Source organism: Ostrea edulis, chromosome 7, assembly GCF_947568905.1.
Source record: "Ostrea edulis chromosome 7, xbOstEdul1.1, whole genome shotgun sequence".
Lineage (NCBI taxonomy): Eukaryota > Metazoa > Mollusca > Bivalvia > Ostreida > Ostreidae > Ostrea > Ostrea edulis.
The window spans coordinates 69,214,771-69,233,911 of NC_079170.1; the positions used below are offsets into that span (position 1 = coordinate 69,214,771).

General features: G+C 39.0%; 2 protein-coding genes and 1 long non-coding RNA gene across 8 annotated transcripts in view; 2 read left to right on the top strand and 1 right to left on the bottom strand.

The window, feature by feature from the left end:
• Nucleotides 1-4,351: 4,351 nt before the first annotated feature.
• On the top strand, nucleotides 4,352-8,452 carry LOC125672969 (uncharacterized). Its single transcript, XR_007369196.2, has 3 exons — nucleotides 4,352-4,741; nucleotides 5,595-5,744; nucleotides 7,948-8,452. It is a non-coding gene; the product is annotated as an uncharacterized LOC125672969 (long non-coding RNA).
• A 4,652-nt stretch (nucleotides 8,453-13,104) lies between these two features.
• LOC130048754 (uncharacterized) lies at nucleotides 13,105-15,042 on the bottom strand. The gene has a single exon (XM_056145799.1). It carries the CDS (start codon nucleotides 15,040-15,042, stop codon nucleotides 13,105-13,107), a length of 1,938 nt encoding a protein of 645 aa, XP_056001774.1.
• Nucleotides 15,043-17,759: 2,717 nt separating this feature from the next.
• Nucleotides 17,760-19,141, top strand: part of LOC125656335 (uncharacterized) — a 35,452-nt gene continuing 34,070 nt past the window's right edge. Inside the window, exons 1-2 of one of the 6 annotated variants that reach the window (XM_056145206.1) lie at nucleotides 17,760-18,049; nucleotides 18,402-18,453. The gene's annotated coding sequence lies outside the window, so the exon portion shown is untranslated. Of the gene's footprint in view, nucleotides 18,050-18,210; nucleotides 18,320-18,401; nucleotides 18,458-18,584; nucleotides 18,606-19,141 lie in introns of those variants that run through there. The other 5 variants (XM_056145204.1, XM_056145203.1, XM_056145207.1 and 2 more) reach the window with 5 other exon arrangements.

Genomic DNA, 19,141 nt, shown 5'->3' on the forward strand with positions numbered 1-19,141 from the left:
TTTTACTCAGTTTCAAATATTCTGCTCGGATAGGTTTCCATTTAACTTGTTGTCTATCATCTTGATGAAAGGTACAAGGAACCACTCTTAATAATTTCAATTCGTTGGACCCCACCACCTGCGGATCCACCACATCGCAATACACGTACATGGATTTCAGATTTTCGTACAAATCCATGGTATGGTTAGCTAAGTAAGTCACGTTTAACCACGTAGTCATGGGTTCATTGGGAATGATGAGTTTCTCACTCCCTATTCCGAGTTTGTAAGCTAAGCCAATGGGAAAACGGATGGCTAAGGCTGTTTTTTTAAGTATACTACCATGAAACTGATACATGATTCGATCATATTTCTCGAAGTACACTAATTTCATAGAATTCTCTTCTCGCGGATCGCCGGCTGTTTTCCATATCTTTGCGAATGTTCTGTGCAAGGCTTCATTGATTTCATCGATTAAAGCCGTGGAATGAATGTAAGCCCCGGTTCTAAAGTGAATTCGGTAAATAGTCATCATAGCATTGAGTGGAATGACATCCCCCCAATCCGTATGGGTCCAATCAACCACTACAGCACAACGATTTAAAGGGATCGAGGTTTTTTTGGTCAGTGTAAATCGCCCCCATTTAAACGTATCTGGATTTTTAACCTGTTGGGCGTAAGCTGTAGGGATAAGGATGTCAAAATAAGCCTCTTCCTTTGTAATGTTTTTCAAGGCATTGGTATACATCATTTCGGTTAGCCCTACTTCCCATTCTCCGTCCGTTAAATCCAGGGTTTGTGGTAATAAGGTTTTAAATTGAGCAGTCGTATTATTTGAAAAAGCTTCCATAGACCCGTCACTGAGGAGAGTCATGTAAAACCCTTCTCGGTGAGCCATGATGATTCAAATGATGACCATGTCTCCGTTCCTTCTCTATTTATACTCATAACACAATGAACATTTTCATATTTTATTGAACATACAACATAATGTTAATACACAATTTTACATGTCATTCTTCTTGATCGCGTCCACCACCGCAAGTCAACGATTGTAGAAAGGAGTCTTCCAACTCTAGTGTTCCTCTCTCGACTAAACGGCGGTGCATCATCAGATAGTGTCGGGTTCCCCAGCAATCGGCCACATCATACCCCTCCTGTAATCTGTCTTTGAAATGTCGGAGACAGTCCTTGGAATTGTCAAACCAAGGACTCTCAATCAATGTACATTCCGATTCGTGTTGTCGTCCGAAACATCCCCAATGGGCTTTCACTTTCCAACGAAAATCTTGATACTTGGTCTTCATGATAAAGGCTGACCATCCATGAGGTATCAGTATACGTTTGTACAAGTACACCGGTTGATCTAACACTTTGTGTTGTTTACAATGTCTCAAACACATCTTCTTATCCGCAAACCATGCCGTTTTCTTTCCCTCCTGTTCCCATGCGTACTGTGTGTTAGCCATGGTGAACTGGTGAATCTGAAGAAGATCGTTCCTGTTTTATACTCGGGCTCACTAACGTCATTTGTGGACTAGGCATGACGTATCCTACGAGAGAACTTAATGTGACCATCCAAAAATCACGATTGGAATCGCCCAAGGCTAACATTACGACCGACGTAATAATGATTGTTAAACACAGGAATAATTGTGCAAAATACACAATTTCTGCTCGAGGGACTTTTTCACCCAAGAATTTCCATTGGACGGTCATGGCAGAATGAGATCCGCTTGCGGAATCCATGAGTCAAAACTAGGGGGATATCCTTTCCAACGCACTTTGACTTCTGAAATGACTTTTTTCCCCACGCGGCGCTGTTTATACCCTAAGATCTCCTCCACTTCGTAGACATCGTCTTTTTTAATTACTGCTTGCAATTCTTTATCGTAAAACGTTCCTTCTAATTCTTCTCCATGGTCGTCTTTAATTCGATATACGTTGCGTCCTGGAACTTTTCTGGAGATGGTAAACAATTCTGTCGTCCACTTCGGTAAATAGCCTTTTTCAAATGTACGTTTCGCTTTACTGATCCGTACACGATCTCCCGTTTGTAATGAAGAGGTCGATGATAGTCTCTGTTTTCCGAACAAGGTTTTCCATATTTCAAGACGTTCTTGGCATTGACTTGAGCAGGAGCTCTCTGAATACTGCGATGATACGTGTGATTGTAACCGTGTACCAGATCGGGTAAAACATCCACATACCGTCGTGTTTTATGACGTGTAAAATATCGCCACATACGTGCTTTCAGGGTGCGTTGAAAACGCTCCACGATACTGGCTTTGGTTTCGGCATTACGAGTCGTAAAGAAATGAATGGATTTGAAGGCTTGCAGAAATTCTTTATTTGTGAATTCTCTCCCTTGATCCGATTGAATGCGAACGGGGCGACGTCCGTCTCGAAATATCCATTTGAGGCCTCGTATCATTTCTTTCCCCGTTTTCTGTTTTAAAGGCACCACCCACGCATATTTCGACAACACGTCAATCCCACACAATAAAAACGTATACCCATCATTGTATTTTTTCAAGTTCGAGACGTCGGCTAAATCTAACTGCCATTGTTCGTCTATATCCGTCACTCGCGTCTGTTGTCTTTTAAATTTCCGACGTATGGGCTTATGTAGGGTATACGTATCCTGTTCTTTGAACCATTCCCGAATTTGAGCAAGAGTAATCTTATGACCTAATTTACGCACTTGCCGGTATAAAGCCTGTACTCCTCCATACCCTGTCTTAGGGTCGTAATAAAGTCGCTGTAAGATCTGATTCCTAGATTTTTTCATTGTAGCGTTAACCATTTTCCAATTTCACGTGATGTCTTTTTACCAGCCTCCCTGATATTTTTAGGGGTCATCATTCGTCTGGGAGTTTCATAGAAAGATTGGTCAAAACCCGAGATTTCTTGAAATCCGCTCTCATCTTCATCTATAGGTTTAGGAGTACTGATTTTTCCGGGCTTGTCCATCGCTTTTATAACATCACGATTGGTCACATATCCTTTAGGGCATTCGTTTCTTTTAAAGCTTGGGCAAATTGCTGTAACCCTGCAGGGGGTTCACGATGTTTTAAAGGTTTTTGTCTCTGGGACTCGGTGATTAAATCCACGATATTGGAATCGGGGACCTTATGTCCTCTATAACTGATTTCTCCTTCTTTACTCCAAGTTAAGACTTTGGATTTCTTGAGATGATCGAGTAATAAACCCGCTTTCTTTTGACCCGGTTTTCTGACACTTTTGATAATCTGATCTTCTAATGCATTGGTATCTGCGGCTGTGGCACCCCCAGGCGGTGTCGGTGGTAAAGGTTTAGACGGAGTCTGTTGTCATGCTTGTTGTAAATATTGTCGATATCGATGAAGTTGATGGCCATACAAAACTACTTTTTCCCCCTCGGTTAAATCATCTCGATGTTCGATGTCATCTAATTCACTGCGTAACCCCACGGTCGATTGAAATTCGGGAGGCTTGGGTAATTTTCCCTTCAACTCATTCAGCATGGCTTCGGGTACTAATACCATTTTACGACTCATCTTCTATTGGGATATTTGCAAATTTTGTTAATTCCACAAACGAATGAAGCCAAGCCTCCTTTCTGATTTAGTAACGCTCGTAGTTTTTTCACGGGTTGCGGCTGCACCATGCGTCTTAAGATGTGCTTCTTCGGACCAAGTTGTCGCTTCTGAGCGGGAGTGAGAGGAATCACCCCTTTTAATATATTGTACACGATCTCACAAATCTTTAGAATGCAGTCATTGGAACAATATTTGATGACCTCTCTCTTTAATTTGGAGGAATAATGAGGAGCCGCTAAGGTTTGCAAGAGGGGAAATGAGGTCTTAATCGGAATTCACACTTCTTCGTATCAGCCATAGTGTAATAATGAAGGTCTGTGCACATTCCCCCTGCTTTTTATAGTGTTACACGCTCGGGTGCTGGGGATTGAAACGCCCGTGATGAACGGTCTCCTCGTGACGATCGCGACTACTTTTCAAATTGTATTGCAGAGGACAATATCGACATTTGTATTTCTGCTTAGGGGTCGATGTGCTTAAGGGAGTAAAATGTGCCATACCCCCAAAGGCTTGACCAAAAGTGGGTAAGGCTGTATCGGTGGTTCTGGAAGTTCCTATGGGTCCTCTCATGGCTCGTTCCATTTTCTTTTCAGCTAATCCTTGTTTCAGTTCTGCTAAAGTCTTCATTTTCCTGGGTGGGGTTATTTGAGGTGTCATATATTTCGAAAAAGGGATTTTCACGATGAGTTTAGGGGTCTTCTTCTTCTTAGGAAATTTAGCCATGCGTAAGAGATAAGGAGCCTGGACCCATATTTACTAAAGTTCGTAGACGTAGACGTAAACGTAGGATTTACGTCTGACTTAAGATTAAAGTTACGTACTCGTGAAATGGTATTTACAAAACCGTTCGTAGCCGCAAACGTAACTTACGATGTACGATTGCACGTACGCGTGCGCAGTGGCTATTTTCACTTCGAAGCGTAAAACGTGTGAATTTGCTCATTTACTTTGACTTCCCTGCGCTACCGCCGCATTATGACGAAAAAGAACACAGAACTTTGTGAGAAAGCAACGAATTTCAACGTATACGTATGCCTGCCAACGGCATGTCGATCAACTGTACCGCTATTCAGTGTTGTTTACAAATCCAAATGGAAGGTTCATCAAATTTAACGCATTTGACTTGTGCATGGATCTGCGATGCTGTAGGTCTTCAAAAAGAAGTCGGCATGGACTGACAAGTAAGTTAAGTTGTTTGTGTAGTAATAACCTTAAATGTTTTACCACTGACTACTCGTCACTAGGCCCCTAAATAATGTTAAATTGACTTCAAGGGGATTCAGTACATGACACACATGGTAAAATCACAGCCCCTTATTCATTTTGTTCTCAACCTATGTAGCTGCTACAATGCCTGGATCTTAATTTCTAAATAGTGAGCACATATACATATGTGTAAGTTATTTACAATTTGATGTGTGCCCACTATTAACACATTAAGACACAAGCTCATTTGTGTACATGGTAACTTCAAACTTTTGACAATACCACAATTGAAATTCAAAATTATTTATCCCATTTTTTTTAATTTCATGACTGGAACAACATCAAAGCAGTATCATAGCTACCTGTACACAAGTACGCACATGCTTTCACATCATTTCGCAAAAAAAAAAAAAAATATTGGTGAAAAATGAATCTAAAATATACATTATATATACAGGCACTTATTCTAAAATGTGTGATTTGTACGTGCCCCTCTATTGCATAGTTATAAAATATGAAAATTATTATTGCTTTAACAATATATACTCTGGGCGAACAGGTAGATAGGGTGAATGGACTCGGTACCAGATGAGGACAGTTACAGTCTCTTTTAGCATCATTTCAATTATTGCTTGTCCACATCCATGTGCAAAACTTTCAGAAAATATTGTGAAACAAAATCGCATTCAAATACAGTTGTACAACTGTGTGAAGTCAGTGTTAATTTATTTAATGTAGAATAACATTGACTATATATTAATTGGAGATATTAGGTGTGATATAATGCACTAGATATCCAAGTTAGCTGACCTCTGTTATTTTTCAAAGGGTCATAAAGGTGGTCAAGAAATAAATTGCCAAAAGACAGCAGCATTCCTTGAATTAGATACATTTCTCTTCATGTCCTCTCCTGAAAGATTTTCCATGATGCCTCAGGGTTAGGACTGGGATACAAGATGTACAGTACATATATATGATGTAAGTATATCCACTGTTTGTACACATTTAATCATTTCTGTACTTACAAAGTTTTTAAAAAATCCGAAACAAATTATGGTACATGATGTAATGATTTTTGTAATGCATTGATGATTAAATCCTTAGGCAAAGATTTAAGAACATAAATTTATGAGTTTTTATGATCAAAGTTTGTCCATTTTGCATGTTTTGTACCTGTCTGTCTAAGCATATCTTCACCTTTTTGGCAAATAGAAATTTAACCAATCTAAGGACATACACTATGTTTCTTTGAAATTTTATTTTTTATCTCCTCGATATTAAAAATTCTTGCATGATTTCCAAAATAATAGCTGTAATTTTGTCACCAAAATTTGAAATCAACACTCAATAAAAATTGCTCTATATTATATATTTCTGATCAGTAATAACACATGTATTCAGTTATTTGAAACACCTTTTAATCTCAAAGCAAGCAAATGAATATATGTAATTTTGGTGATTAAATAATTATTATCTTGCAAGCCAATAATTCTTCTTTATATATTTCTTTACACTAAAAGCGGTTATCAAATGTACTTTTATTAGGTCACCTGAGTTTACTCGGTAACCTATTGCAATTAGTTTTCATTCGTCCTGCGTTAACAATTAAACATTTTTAACTTCTTAATAACTACCAGTCCAATTCTTTTCAAATTTGGTATGAAGCATCATTGGGACAAGGGGGACTAATTTTCAAAAATCTTCTTATCAAGAAACACACACATATAAGAAAAACTAAATGCATAGTGATGTAGAGCAGACAGGCCTCTACCAAAATTGTAAATTTCATGATCCTCGGGGTAGGGGTTTTGACCCCAGGGCGGGGCAAATCTTGTTATATAGTGTTTATGTGTATAAAACACTTAAATTACATCTTCTTTAATGCTATTGATACTAAATTGAAACTAAATGGATAGAGGAGGTAGTCTTTTACCAAAATTGTAAATTTGATTTCCCCCAGAGTAAGGGTTTTGACCCCAGGGTGGGGCCAAACTTAGTATATAGTATTTATGTGTAAGTTTGCTGATACTGTATAAAATATAAATGCAGAAAAGGATGTACAAAAAATGGTGAATTTCACAACCCAGGGTTATGACTTTAAGATGAGTCCAAATTAGTCATATCTTTTGATGTTTTCATGTGAATACACCTATTTAAAGCCTTTCATCAGTGTATGCACTTTGAGGGATGTGAAGTTTTAAGAACACATCTTGTTTTATACTGTTGCTGAACATTAGAATATAATTAGCTTAGATATTTAGAACAGGAAATTTTTTCTAGATTTCATAGTCCATGGAAGTAATGCTACTTTTCCACTAGTATTCGGGTGACCGATAAGGCCTGTGGGCCTCTTGTTAGGTTTCTGTTGTTTTTTTGGGTTTTTTATTTTACTAAAGAAATATTTTTCTTAGTCAGTAATACATATTCCTTTGCCATTGGGAGATTTTGAGAGATAAAAATGGCTGCCATCACTTTCACAGCAAATATGCCCCTTTAAATTTATAATGTTGTACTACCATGTACTATATGTCAGCCTGAGTAGCTCAGTGCAAAGGTACCAGGTTCAATACTCAATTGTGCTAAAGATTTTTCTCACCTTCTTTGCTACAGTAAAATCCCATTCATATACCATACTGCAGTACATATCAGCTGATTTTACATTTTTACTTGCCACAACCAGGAACTATCAAAATATGTTAACTCTAGATTAATTAAACCTGAGAATTTTGTAGAAAGAAAATAGAATGCAAGTGAATTGTACCTGAATTGTCACAAAAAATTATTTTTTATTTATAAACGTGAATGACCTTAACTGAAACTTACCATTCTTGGTTAAAAAGTATTTTTTTCTGGTTTGGAAAGAAGCCAATTTCATTACAAGGGGAATGGTTAATGAAAAAATACTGAAGTTGACATTGGGGTCATTTGAAATCTTTTTCTTAATATGGGCTCTTAGGTTATAAATCATTAAAATTAGAAATTGTAGGTGATACTTAATGATATCTTCCCAGATATGGTGTACGGTAGATGAATATACAGTAAATAAAATGAGTATTATCACAATTTTACAGTTTATTTAACTAACAATTATGTTGCATGTATTTTTCAAGCCTTATGAAATTTGATTGCAGTGTAATGACAGTTGTTTATTTAAATCAATGTAATACTATTATTTTTCTAGGTCTATGGGTACATTGCTGTAATGGCCTGAAAAATCTTTTGCGAAACCGAGAAATGTTCATCTTCCATTGCCATGATTGTGTAAAAGGACGAGCAGAGGAATGATTCAAAAATATATGGCAGGATTGAGAATCTAACCCATGACCCGTAGTCTGGTACTCTACCCACTGATCAATCCATGCTGATGGTCCATCTGCTACATTGATGTCATCTTATATATTTATTTATTCATTTATATATCATATGGACATTTAAAAATTGACAGTAAAATAAAAAAAAGTTTGATATTCAGCAAAATAGAATTTGTTACAATACATGTTTAAGAAATTAAGTACATGTACATGCATTGTTATGCATACAATTATGTACATGTAATTATATTTGTTAATAGATAAATTCTTAGATGAATTTTCATGTTGTTATTGATATTGACATGTACATGTATTACTTCCATTTCTAGAATGATTTTAACATCTTGATATTAAAATGATGACATAATAAATAAATCTTAAATATTTGTCAACAAAGTTGTCTGGTGGGTTAAAATTTGTAAAGAGGAGCATTAGTACATATGTCGGTTTAATGTGAGAGGCCTTCAGAATGAACTTTTATCAGTGAAATTTTTGTAAATTGGGGGGGGAGGGGGGGGATGGACTTCAACAAAATAATATGTATGTTTAAGGCATCATCCTTGGAGTTTGGTAATATACACTGCAAAGACTTTTACCTAGCTAATCACATATAAAAGTCAATTACATACAAATCATGAATGGTAGAAAGATTCATATATATGCATTATCAATGAAGGTTTGACTCCTGTAGGATTATAGTTAAAGGAAATGGCACTCTGAAAGATTGAAAGTCTACACATGACTACACTAGTAGGCATCACAATTGCTCTCTGAAACAAATTACACCAAATTGTATTCTTGGAATGAAATGCATATCTTTTTTTTTTAAAGAAATATTTATTTAGAGGCTCATTTCCCTGTTGTGTAAGTAACAATGTAACAAATAGTTATTTGGACTACCAATATTTGCTTATAACCACAAAGTAAAGATCACATATCTATAAGTAGAAATAGTTTTTCTATAGCTGTCGATCACCATGTATTCTTGTACACACAGTGACTCTTCTTTTCAAATCTAAAACATTGCATGTTTGATTGCATATGTATACATTAATTCCACCATGTTTGGAAAATTAAAAAAATGTATTTCCCTGAAAGATGCTAGACCTACCCTATATAATAAGATAAATGGCAAATATTCTTTTTTTTTAAATAACCTGCATGACTAAAATAAAAAGCTTCCCAATTATTTCTAAAGGCAAGGTTAGATCCACCCAGTGTGATTAAAATCAAATTTCGCACTTTGCTCGATATACGGACACCGACTGTCCGTATTCCGAGCGAAGTGAGCGGTTTGATTTTAAATCAGACTGAGATCCGCCACAAGGTAAATTAGATCGGGCTCAAAATTTTGAGAATTGTCACACAATTGCAGATGATCTCAAAGAAAACGATAATCTGAATAAATACAATTAATTTGTGTATTACTAACCAGCTTATATCCATCTAGAGGGTTTGTAAGGTCTTTACGCAAGAAATTATCGATAAAAATGACAAGTCGCCATTTGCTTTGTTTATTCTTAAAGTTACGATCAGCTTACGTGTACTAGTGTAGCACACGTAGAGTTACGCTTATTTCTGACGTAAATCTACGTCTACGACTGTTCGTGAATACCGTCCCACACGTAAACGTACACTACGTCTAGATTTACGCTACGTTTACGTCTACGAACTTTAGTAAATATGGGCCCAGGACACTGGTTTTAGGATCGTGGGTCTTCCGGTGAATGATGAGTTTCGGAACTTTCTTAGGAACTTTAGGAACTTTCTTTTTTCTTTTCTTAGCTAAGGCTAAGAGGGAAGGGGGTAACACACGTGTTTTCTTTTGCTTCACGACTCTCGCCACACTACGGGGACGTCTTTTACGTTTTTGCCCCGTTTCCCATTTGAACAAATGACGAATGATGGTCCCTCCTAAGAATCCGGCTCCACCCCGTTTCAAAATGGCTTTTTTACGATCTTCTTCATTCGCATTCTTATTGGCAATGACATTCAAGTCGTGACGATGTGCTTGAATGAAACGCCCCGTGAGTTTATTCACGGGTAAGACTCCTCGTAATAAATTTTTAGCGCCCATGGCAAGCCAGTTGAGTAAGGCTTTACGTCCTAATTCAATGAGATGGGCTCGTTGAACGGGATCCCGTTCCCGCTGTAAACGTCGTAACGTTTTCACTAATTTACTCTTGGCTGTAGGTCTACCCATGATGAAAGTTGTTTGTGAAATGAAATGAATAGTCATTCATAATGATATTTATACTCTCGGTGGCATGTGCACCGCTAAGGTACAAAAGAGTTGACTTCTTAATCTTAAATCCTCGGGTGTCTGAGGACTTAAATCGACTAGTAAATACCCGTGAGGAATACTGGTGGTTTCATCATACGCGGGTAATAAATGAGGCATTTGTAATTGGCGACTTAATACCCCAATCTGAGATTTATCTCTAGGATTTTTAAACAACACGAGATAGTGGGCATTCAGACTGATAGTACGATGTTGCACGGCGCGATCAAATAGATTTTGCGTGATATATATAACACTGGTATTACGATGATGCGCTTTGCGCGTAAACCAATCTACAATAGATTATATGGCTTTACCGCCCATCATATCATCAAAAATGAGTAAATGTAGAGTAGTGAGATCGGCGACTAATTTCTCATCGTCTTGAGGAATGTTGTGAACGAATGTTACAGCTTTTTGTAATGATTCGTAAGCCGGTTGCCATTCTCGATAACACCATACTATTTTTTCTGGTGGTGGTGATATCCACTGCGTATTTTATACCAGTTGCTTCACAAATTCCGTTTTACCCGATTTAGAGGGACCCGCCACCACCATAGTAAATTCATGTTTCAATTGAAACGGGGCCAGTGTCTCGTAGGCATACATCTTGATAAATGACACAAGTTCATGGGATCATACATATTTATTAACAAGTAAAAATACGAACCGTTTCTACAAAAGAATCTCTACAAATAGGACATGTTCTAAGTCCTGAAGCACACATAGCACAAGTACATAAATGACCACAAGGTAAAAAAGCAATTCTCAAGTCTCGTTCTAAACAAATGTGACATTTCTGGGTACACATTGGATTCCCTGCCCCGTCTAAGGGTAAGTCTCCCCAATCGCGATCACTGTCTTTAGCACGGGCATAGGCATTGAAGGCTTGTCGTACCCATTTGACACTTTTATTGCACAACACGTAAGCACAATGAGGGCTCCAATAGGCATGTTCTATCCAAGGATCGTCCCCGGGTTCCCAATGTTTGAGAGACAATGTGCAATGAAAACAACGCACATGATCATCCATTCCTTTGTAAAAGAATCCGGCTTCTGCAATGTTAGGTAATAAGTTCAACAGAATATCGGGGGCTGTATGAAATGACGCTAGACGAGCCGATAATTCACCATAGAATGGCACTGAAGGATTCTGTAGTGATCCGTATTTACTCATTTTGCAGACTGATGTTTTTCTCAAGACGCGTTTCCTTTTTTATACCTAATATCCATAAGGAAGCGTGTTGTAATGGTGAACCCGCTGTCGCTTGTCGTACACTACGCGGTATTTCTTTACTAAGGGGATGGTGCGAACATCATGCTGGCGCGTTCTCTGAATGTAGTGAGGATAACGCACATTGACTTCTTCTTCTTCTCCTTTTAACATTTTTTCTAAGGTAGCGAGTGAGACGATCTTAGAAGCGCGATAATTGAGCGTCAGTCCTTTAACTTTGCACATTGATTTTCCCCCCTGGGTCTCGTATGCATAATTTTTAGGGCCTCCCGATATGTACTTGATGATCGATCTCCACTCAATTCATCGGTCCAGCCGTCTAAACTGTTGACAATGGTAGGGTTAAATTGGGTCTCGTCATGTTGATAGATAATACTATCCGTATCAAAATAGAGGACGCGTTCCCCCAAAGGTTCTAACGTCTCGTAGAGATGTAAACGAGCATGCGCTGTGGTAAAACAAGCCAGCACTACGTTTCCAAAAGGACAGTCTTCTAGGAATTCTTCTTTCTCCTGATAATTGATCAGCATCATGTCGGTTTCGGGGTGATCTCGATTTTCCAGCAGCTCGACTCCTTTGATTTCTAGAGTGGCATCTTGTAATTTTTTCTGTAATTCTTCTTCTTCGGTTAAATACTGTGTTTGTGGTAGTTGTAATCGTTGTGCAAATTTTCCCCAGAGACAATTTAAAAAGAGTTTGGCAATGGTTCTACGGACGGGTTTTTTTCGATGTCTATTAGATTCATGAAGATGCCTTCCCGGCGCCGGATCTCATCGATGTAGTCTTGTTTTTGTTCGCTCGTTTGACAATGATCGGGGAATCCGGAAGCTTCTTGTTTAATTTTTAAAAAAGTATCGATGTAAGATCGAAACAAGTCCTGACTGGTCTTTTCAAAATGCCAGACTTCATAGATGCGGTCGAGCCGATAGCCGAGATCTAGAGCTTTGTGTACTTCTACGGTCACCCAGGTGCCAGTCAGACTGCGTTCTGAATCGCTGTGACTGCATCGATCGTCGGGTCCTAAGTTGCGATGTTCGGCGCAGGTTCGGCATAAGGGGAAAAGTAATTTTCCTCCCGTCTTATAGGGTAAGACGGGGTGATACAGACCTCGTGGTGGTAAGACACGACAATGAATGAGACCAAAGTACTCTCTCACATTCTTGAAATCGCTGGTGATGACTTGAGGATGATCGATGGGAAACGTTCTGTATTTCAACACGTAAGGATACAGAGAACACACATCGACGTATCGCATGTCTCCCTCCTTGCAATACAGGCGAGTAGCATTGGTACGACCTCCGTATAAGGCATCGCGGGGATTTAAGGGGTCCTGAATATCGAGGTCTCGTAGTAATGTTTGTAACTCTGGATTGTTTTTCACTTGTCGATCAAACTCGTGTTCCCAGATGCTCACGACTGTATATCCTTGTTGCTCTAAGGCGGCGGCGCGTTTCAAGGTTTGCTCATACAGGGTTTGATACGTCTGCTGGACTCGATGGGGGTGGGTTTCCGTCAACAGATTCGGATAACAGGTGGGGCACCCGTGCCAGTAGCAGCCGTAAATTCGTACACGGTGCGGGATTCCTCCTCGTAGCCGTCCACCGTATAAGGGCCTATGGTAATTTCGCCCCCGTTCTTAGCATGACGTATGTTGCGGTCCAGGGAGGTGAGCCAGCGACAGGCCTTGGCCGAGTAGCGGCGCGACGGTTGATATCCCATATTGGGTATGATGGCTATGGTGTCCTGTGCCATGAATCCTCGGCGATACGCTAAATTAGCCGTGCTAGCAAAAGTGATGGATTCCTGAAACGGGTCGACGCGGACGAGTCCGTAGAGCGTCGCCTTAAATTGCGCACAACAACGGCGTAAAATATCCACATCCGAGATACAGTAAGCCAGGAATTCCTTCTGGAAATCGAACACTTTCCCGGCCTGTTGAGTGTACCAGGTATAGAAGGCTGCACGATTAGCGATCGACATGTCGTCAGGATTGTAGTAGTGAGCATCGGGATAAGCCCCCACGTAATTCTGGTTTTGTTCCGTGTTAAAAAAGTGGGGGAAATAACCTTTTTTCAGTTCTGCTAATCCAAACGCAGAGGGCATCTTGGCGAGGGCAAAGGGGAGGGAATTGTATGAATCGATGAATCTCAAGCCGAACACACCCATACACAAGATTTTACTGCCGTTGAGGATGACTGCGGGTTTGATACAGGCCGTATGCACTAGATAGTTCAAGATGAACTGCCCATCGTATCCCTTGAAATTGTGCGCAATGGCGGTCGTTTCATCATGCTTAAAAGTCACTTTACCCTTCTCGTCCGTCTGGGATTGTAACAACCATTCCATAAACTGCTTTAAGGTGTCGGGGCCTTGAAATACGAAGCGGCGTTGCGAGCCAAACGCATGACAGTGATCACACCGCATGTCGATGTCTAAACTATCGCAATGTTGACACACGCGTTCGGCCACACAGAGGTTAGGGGTGTGAACTCCATTTTCCTGGGTACATTCAAAATCGTAATAAATGTACATTTTCAAATCCTTGTTGCGTTTGGGCTTGGGTTTCTGTTGAACGAAGCAGAGATGTGGGGTGGTGACGAGTTTCTTGCAGATGTGACATTGTGTTTTTCCACCGCACGCGTGCTGTTTTAATAATTTCTTTGTCATCCATTTCTGACACTGGTCACAACGTCCCATTAAACTACACACAGTTGTCGCGGTATTGCTACTGTAAGGTTTCAAGTGGGTCTGGTAACACGCAGCATTTCTAAAAAATCCCTTACAATGAACACATTCCGTGCGGGTGCCGTCCGGGGAACAGGGGGTGTCGGCTAAACAAAACGAACAGCGGTGAGGGCAGACGGTACGGTGTTCTTCGATGTGGCTATATCCAACATCACAGTAATCACAATAATATGTATTTTCCGTCACTCCCGGCATCGATGTTATGGTATCGTAATGCTCGTTATCCAGCAGGATGTGCAAACATTTTCCGCTCCCCTGACCTCTGTAGATGGGGTCTAATCGTAATCGCTGCGTGTTTGTCTTAAAATGGAATATTTTCAAGCGATACTCGGGAGTCAAGACCTGATGTAATTTCTCCCATTCCTGAGCCCCACACGGTTGGTCGCTTGCACACCCGGCGAGTTCCATGAGCGCTAAGGCCTGTCGTTTCTGGTCGAGAGCTTGTGTATCCCCTTTTCTCATCTTTAACCATTTTTTCTCCCATTCGGGGTCCGGAACCTCAGGTTTTTGACTGTGTAACTGTGCCACGGCAATAGCTCGAGGGAGACATAATGAATCGTCGGGGTTGTTAATACGAACGATGGCTCTCTTGGAGATCTTAAATTTCTTTTTATCGACTTGTAGATGCTTTTTCTTCATGCCGCCGCCACTCCCTTGAGGATATTTGACATGAAAAAAATCTAACTGTGTGGCTCCGTCTGTCATCAGGAACTCTTTTTTAGATTGCTGTACGGCTTCTATTTTGTTTAAAATTTTTATCCTCGTTGAGGTTTTTAGACTGGGTAAATTCGACCCAAATCTCGGAATCCAAAGACGGGTGTCGAATGTTGAGCCGTACATAATCATTGGGATTCATTTCCCGTTTCACATTTTTGAGCATATCTTTGAATAATCGCCGAATAAAGGAAGAATCTGGAAGCTCTTTGAAAGTAACGTTGTACACATTTTGTTTCACTTTAAATTTCCTGGAATGGCGGCCTCTGTCGAGCTTGATTCGATAATATTCCGACACTAACTGGCGTTTTTCTCTGGCTATCCCCCCTCCCCGCTGTAAAAATCTCACTCGTTGCCAGTTTTCTCTGCGGAGTTCTAATTCACGCTCTCGCTGTATGTGTAGTTGTTCCTCTAAAAATCTCAATCGCTGTTCAATATAATTGGTTGGGAGCCCATTTCTGCTATTCCGTAAGTCGTTGGGTATTCGCTCAGACATGGTGATGAAAGTGACAACGCGAAATGTGTATTGCGTTTATATACTTATTGTGACGTCATAGAAAAGCAGGTTTTTCCACAACGTCAGCTATAATGTTCCAGTCCTAGCTCGGCCACAGCGTCATATAGAATGTTCCACAACGTCAATAACACTCTAAATTAATTAAATTGTTTATTTAATAAATGTGTAAACTTAAAATCATGCGTTTATTATTCATAACACTGTGGATTTTAAAGGATTTTAAAGGATTCACACACGGCTCAGGCCTCGTCGTCATACCAACTTTGTTATCGATTTTTCCTACACCTGCACAGTACGCGCTAGGCACGCGCCTCCTTAGCAACGCGCTACCTCGACACGCGCTAGGCACGCGCCGCCTTAGCAACGCGCTACCTCGCCCGTTCTCGAGTGCGTTCTAAAACTTGACCTTTTGACCTCAAAAGTGCACTCAGTTGAACCACCCATCGAGCCGCCTTATACTACTGTTATGAAATTGATCACTGTTCGTAATCTTCACCTTTTCACACGCGCAAAATTAAGACCACGTGGCTATTTTTGTAGATTGAATAAATTATAACTATTTCACTACCATTTATTGATGCTTACGTAGTTATATACAGTTTCTTAGATGATGTGCAGAAAGCTCTAGGAATTGAATTTTAAATTTTAAATAAGATCATGCACAATCTTAAAGATGAAGGATAAGTAAATGTCTGACGTTTAAGTACAAATTCTTGCATTTTAAGCAATGAGGAATTGTTTACTAGTGTAAGTCGTGCCAATCTTCAAGAGGAGTTGTGGGAGGAACAAAAAGCTAAAACAAAACAGCATCAACCCAAGAATCATTAAGTTAGATGTGGAGTTTTGTCAAACACGTTCTTGTGCTATTTTTATTTTGGAATAATTCTCACTCCCAAAAGCATCTGGAGCAAATCTACATAAAATCAACTCCTATCAGTACTTTGATAATTTACATGGTATTGATTTGAATTGACGTAATGAAATGTTGAACTGGAAGGTGTTTAAAGGTTAGTAAAATTACATATATGTAGCTATGAGATGTAAATGTTGTGTTTGGTTGGTTGTGTTAGTAAAGTTAGCTATGAGATGTAAATGTTGGGTTGGGTTGGTTGTGTTAGTAACGTTAGCTATGAGATGTAAATGTTGTGTTTGGTTGGTTGTGTTAGTAAAGTTAGCTATGAGATGTAAATGTTGTGTTGGGTTGGTTGTGTTAGTAACGTTAGCTATGAGATGTAAATGTTGTGTTTGGTTGGTTGTGTTAGTAAAGTTAGATATGAGGTGTAAATGTTGTGTTTGGTTGGTTGTGTTAGTAAAGTTAGCTATGAGATGTAAATGTTGTGTTTGTTTGGCTGTGTTAGTAAAGTTAGCTATGAGATGTAAATGTTGTGTTTTGTTGGTTGGTTGTGTTAGTAAAGTTAGCTATGAGATGTAAATGTTGTGTTTGGTTGGTTAGTTGTGTTCGTAAAGTTAGCTATGAGATGTAAATGTTGTGTTTGGTTGTTTTCTTTGGTAAAGTTAGCTATGAGATGTAAATGTTGGGTTGGGTTGGTTGTGTTAGTAAAGTTAGCTATGAGATGTAAATGTTGTGTTTGTTTGGCTGTGTTAGTAAAGTTAGCTATGAGATGTAACTGTTGTGTTTGGTTGGTTTTGTTGGTAAAGTTAGCTATGAGATGTAAATGTTGTGTTTGGTTGGTTTTGTTGGTAAAATTAGCTATGAGATGTAAATGTTGTGTTTGGTTGGTTGTGTTAGTAAAGTTAGCTATGAGATGTAAATGTTGTGTTTGGTTGGTTTTGTTGGTAAAGTTAGCTATGAGATGTAAATGTTGTGTTTGTTTGGCTGTGTTAGTAAAGTTAGCTATGAGATGTAAATGTTGTGTTGGGTTGGTTGTGTTAGTAAAGTTAGCTATGAGATGTAAATGTTGTGTTTGTTTGGCTGTGTTAATAAAGTTAGCTATGAGATGTAAATGTTTTGTTTGGTTGGTTTTGTTGGTAAAGTTGGCTATGAGATGTAAATGTTGTGTTTGGTTGGTTTTGTTGGTAAAGTTAGCTATGAGATGTAAATGTTGTGTTTGGTTGGTTGTGTGTTAAATAAATGTGTCTTATATTCAAGGATATTTCATTGTTGTAGAAACGTCATACAACATCAAATAGAGCTCTGATATGAATATTCTAAAACAGACAATCCTCGTTTCCTTTGTTGTAATCATTGGGGAGAGTAAACGCTGAATAGCTATATGACAATGTAGTCATAATAATACAATCAATTCATGTCTTGGGTCAAACGTACTATAACTGACTGATTTTATGTCGAAATAAGTTGAGACCAAAATAACTAGGGTCGAACTTCCCTGTTCTGAACACAAACTTAACAATCCATTTCCGTTAGAAAACTTGACGAAGCGACGGATAAAATCCCTGACAGACTGCGCAGTTCAACACAACATAACCATCATCTAGACGGTTTTTCTGCGGCACAATCAGGTAAATATATAACAACATAACTATTTGTAGGCCGATTTACTGCGGCGCAATCAGGTAAATATATAACAACATAACTATTTGTAGGCCGATTTACTGCGGCGCAATCAGGTAAATATATAACAACATAACTATTTGTAGGCCGATTTACTGCGGCGCAATCAGGTAAATATATAACAACATAACCAACTGTAGGCCGATTTACAGCGGAGCAATCATGTAAATATATAACGACATAATTATCTGTAGACCGGTTTAGCACGGCACAATCAGGTAAATATATCAATGATGAACAAAGAATGTTAAGCGTTATGAACGGTGTACATGTATATTATAGATGTCTATTTATTTGTAGATATGGTATCGTCGGCTAAAGAGACCAATTCCACTCCTGTTTATCGCTAGATGTATGTATGTATTTATGCACTCCTGTTTATCGCTAGATGTATGTATGTATGTATACACTCCTGTTTATCGCTAGATGTATGTATGTATGTATACACTCCTGTTTATCGCTAGATGTATGTATGTATTTATACACTCCTGTTTATCGCTAGATGTATGTATGAATCACGGTTGGGAGGAATTACATTGTAAAGTATCACACTACATTACAGCTATCTTTATAAAGGCGTTTTATCACGACTATTATGCAATGCATGTGTAAAAGTGTATTATAATCAGTGTTCAAAATTATTTCCAATGGGACCAAAGGGCCCACAGCAAAAGGGTCTACATGAGTCCTTCCAAGGCAATGTAGGCCCAAAAATTACCCATCGCATTTTGTTCGGAAGACTTGAAATTGAACGCGATTGCTTAAATCATGATACAATTAACTAGTTTTACCAATCTCATACGTAATTTCTTTTAAAGACGCCCATTGGTTCATTTATTTCAACAAATCCAACCAAAATGCTGGATAGATAGAAACTAGGTAATCTAAATGCATACACTAACGCACGTTGTGAAGTTTTATACTCGGCAACCGCGTCAGCCCAAAAAATTGAGAACCCATTTAGTCGTACTATTCGCGAGTCCTTCGATGCGTATGTCAACGGACAGACGCTTATTTCAAACACTGATTATAATACCAGT

Coding starts and splice junctions, on each gene's coding strand:
- LOC130048754 (XM_056145799.1), bottom strand. CDS start 15,042: ATGACAGACGGAGCCACACAGTTAGATTTTTTTCATGTCAAATATCCT.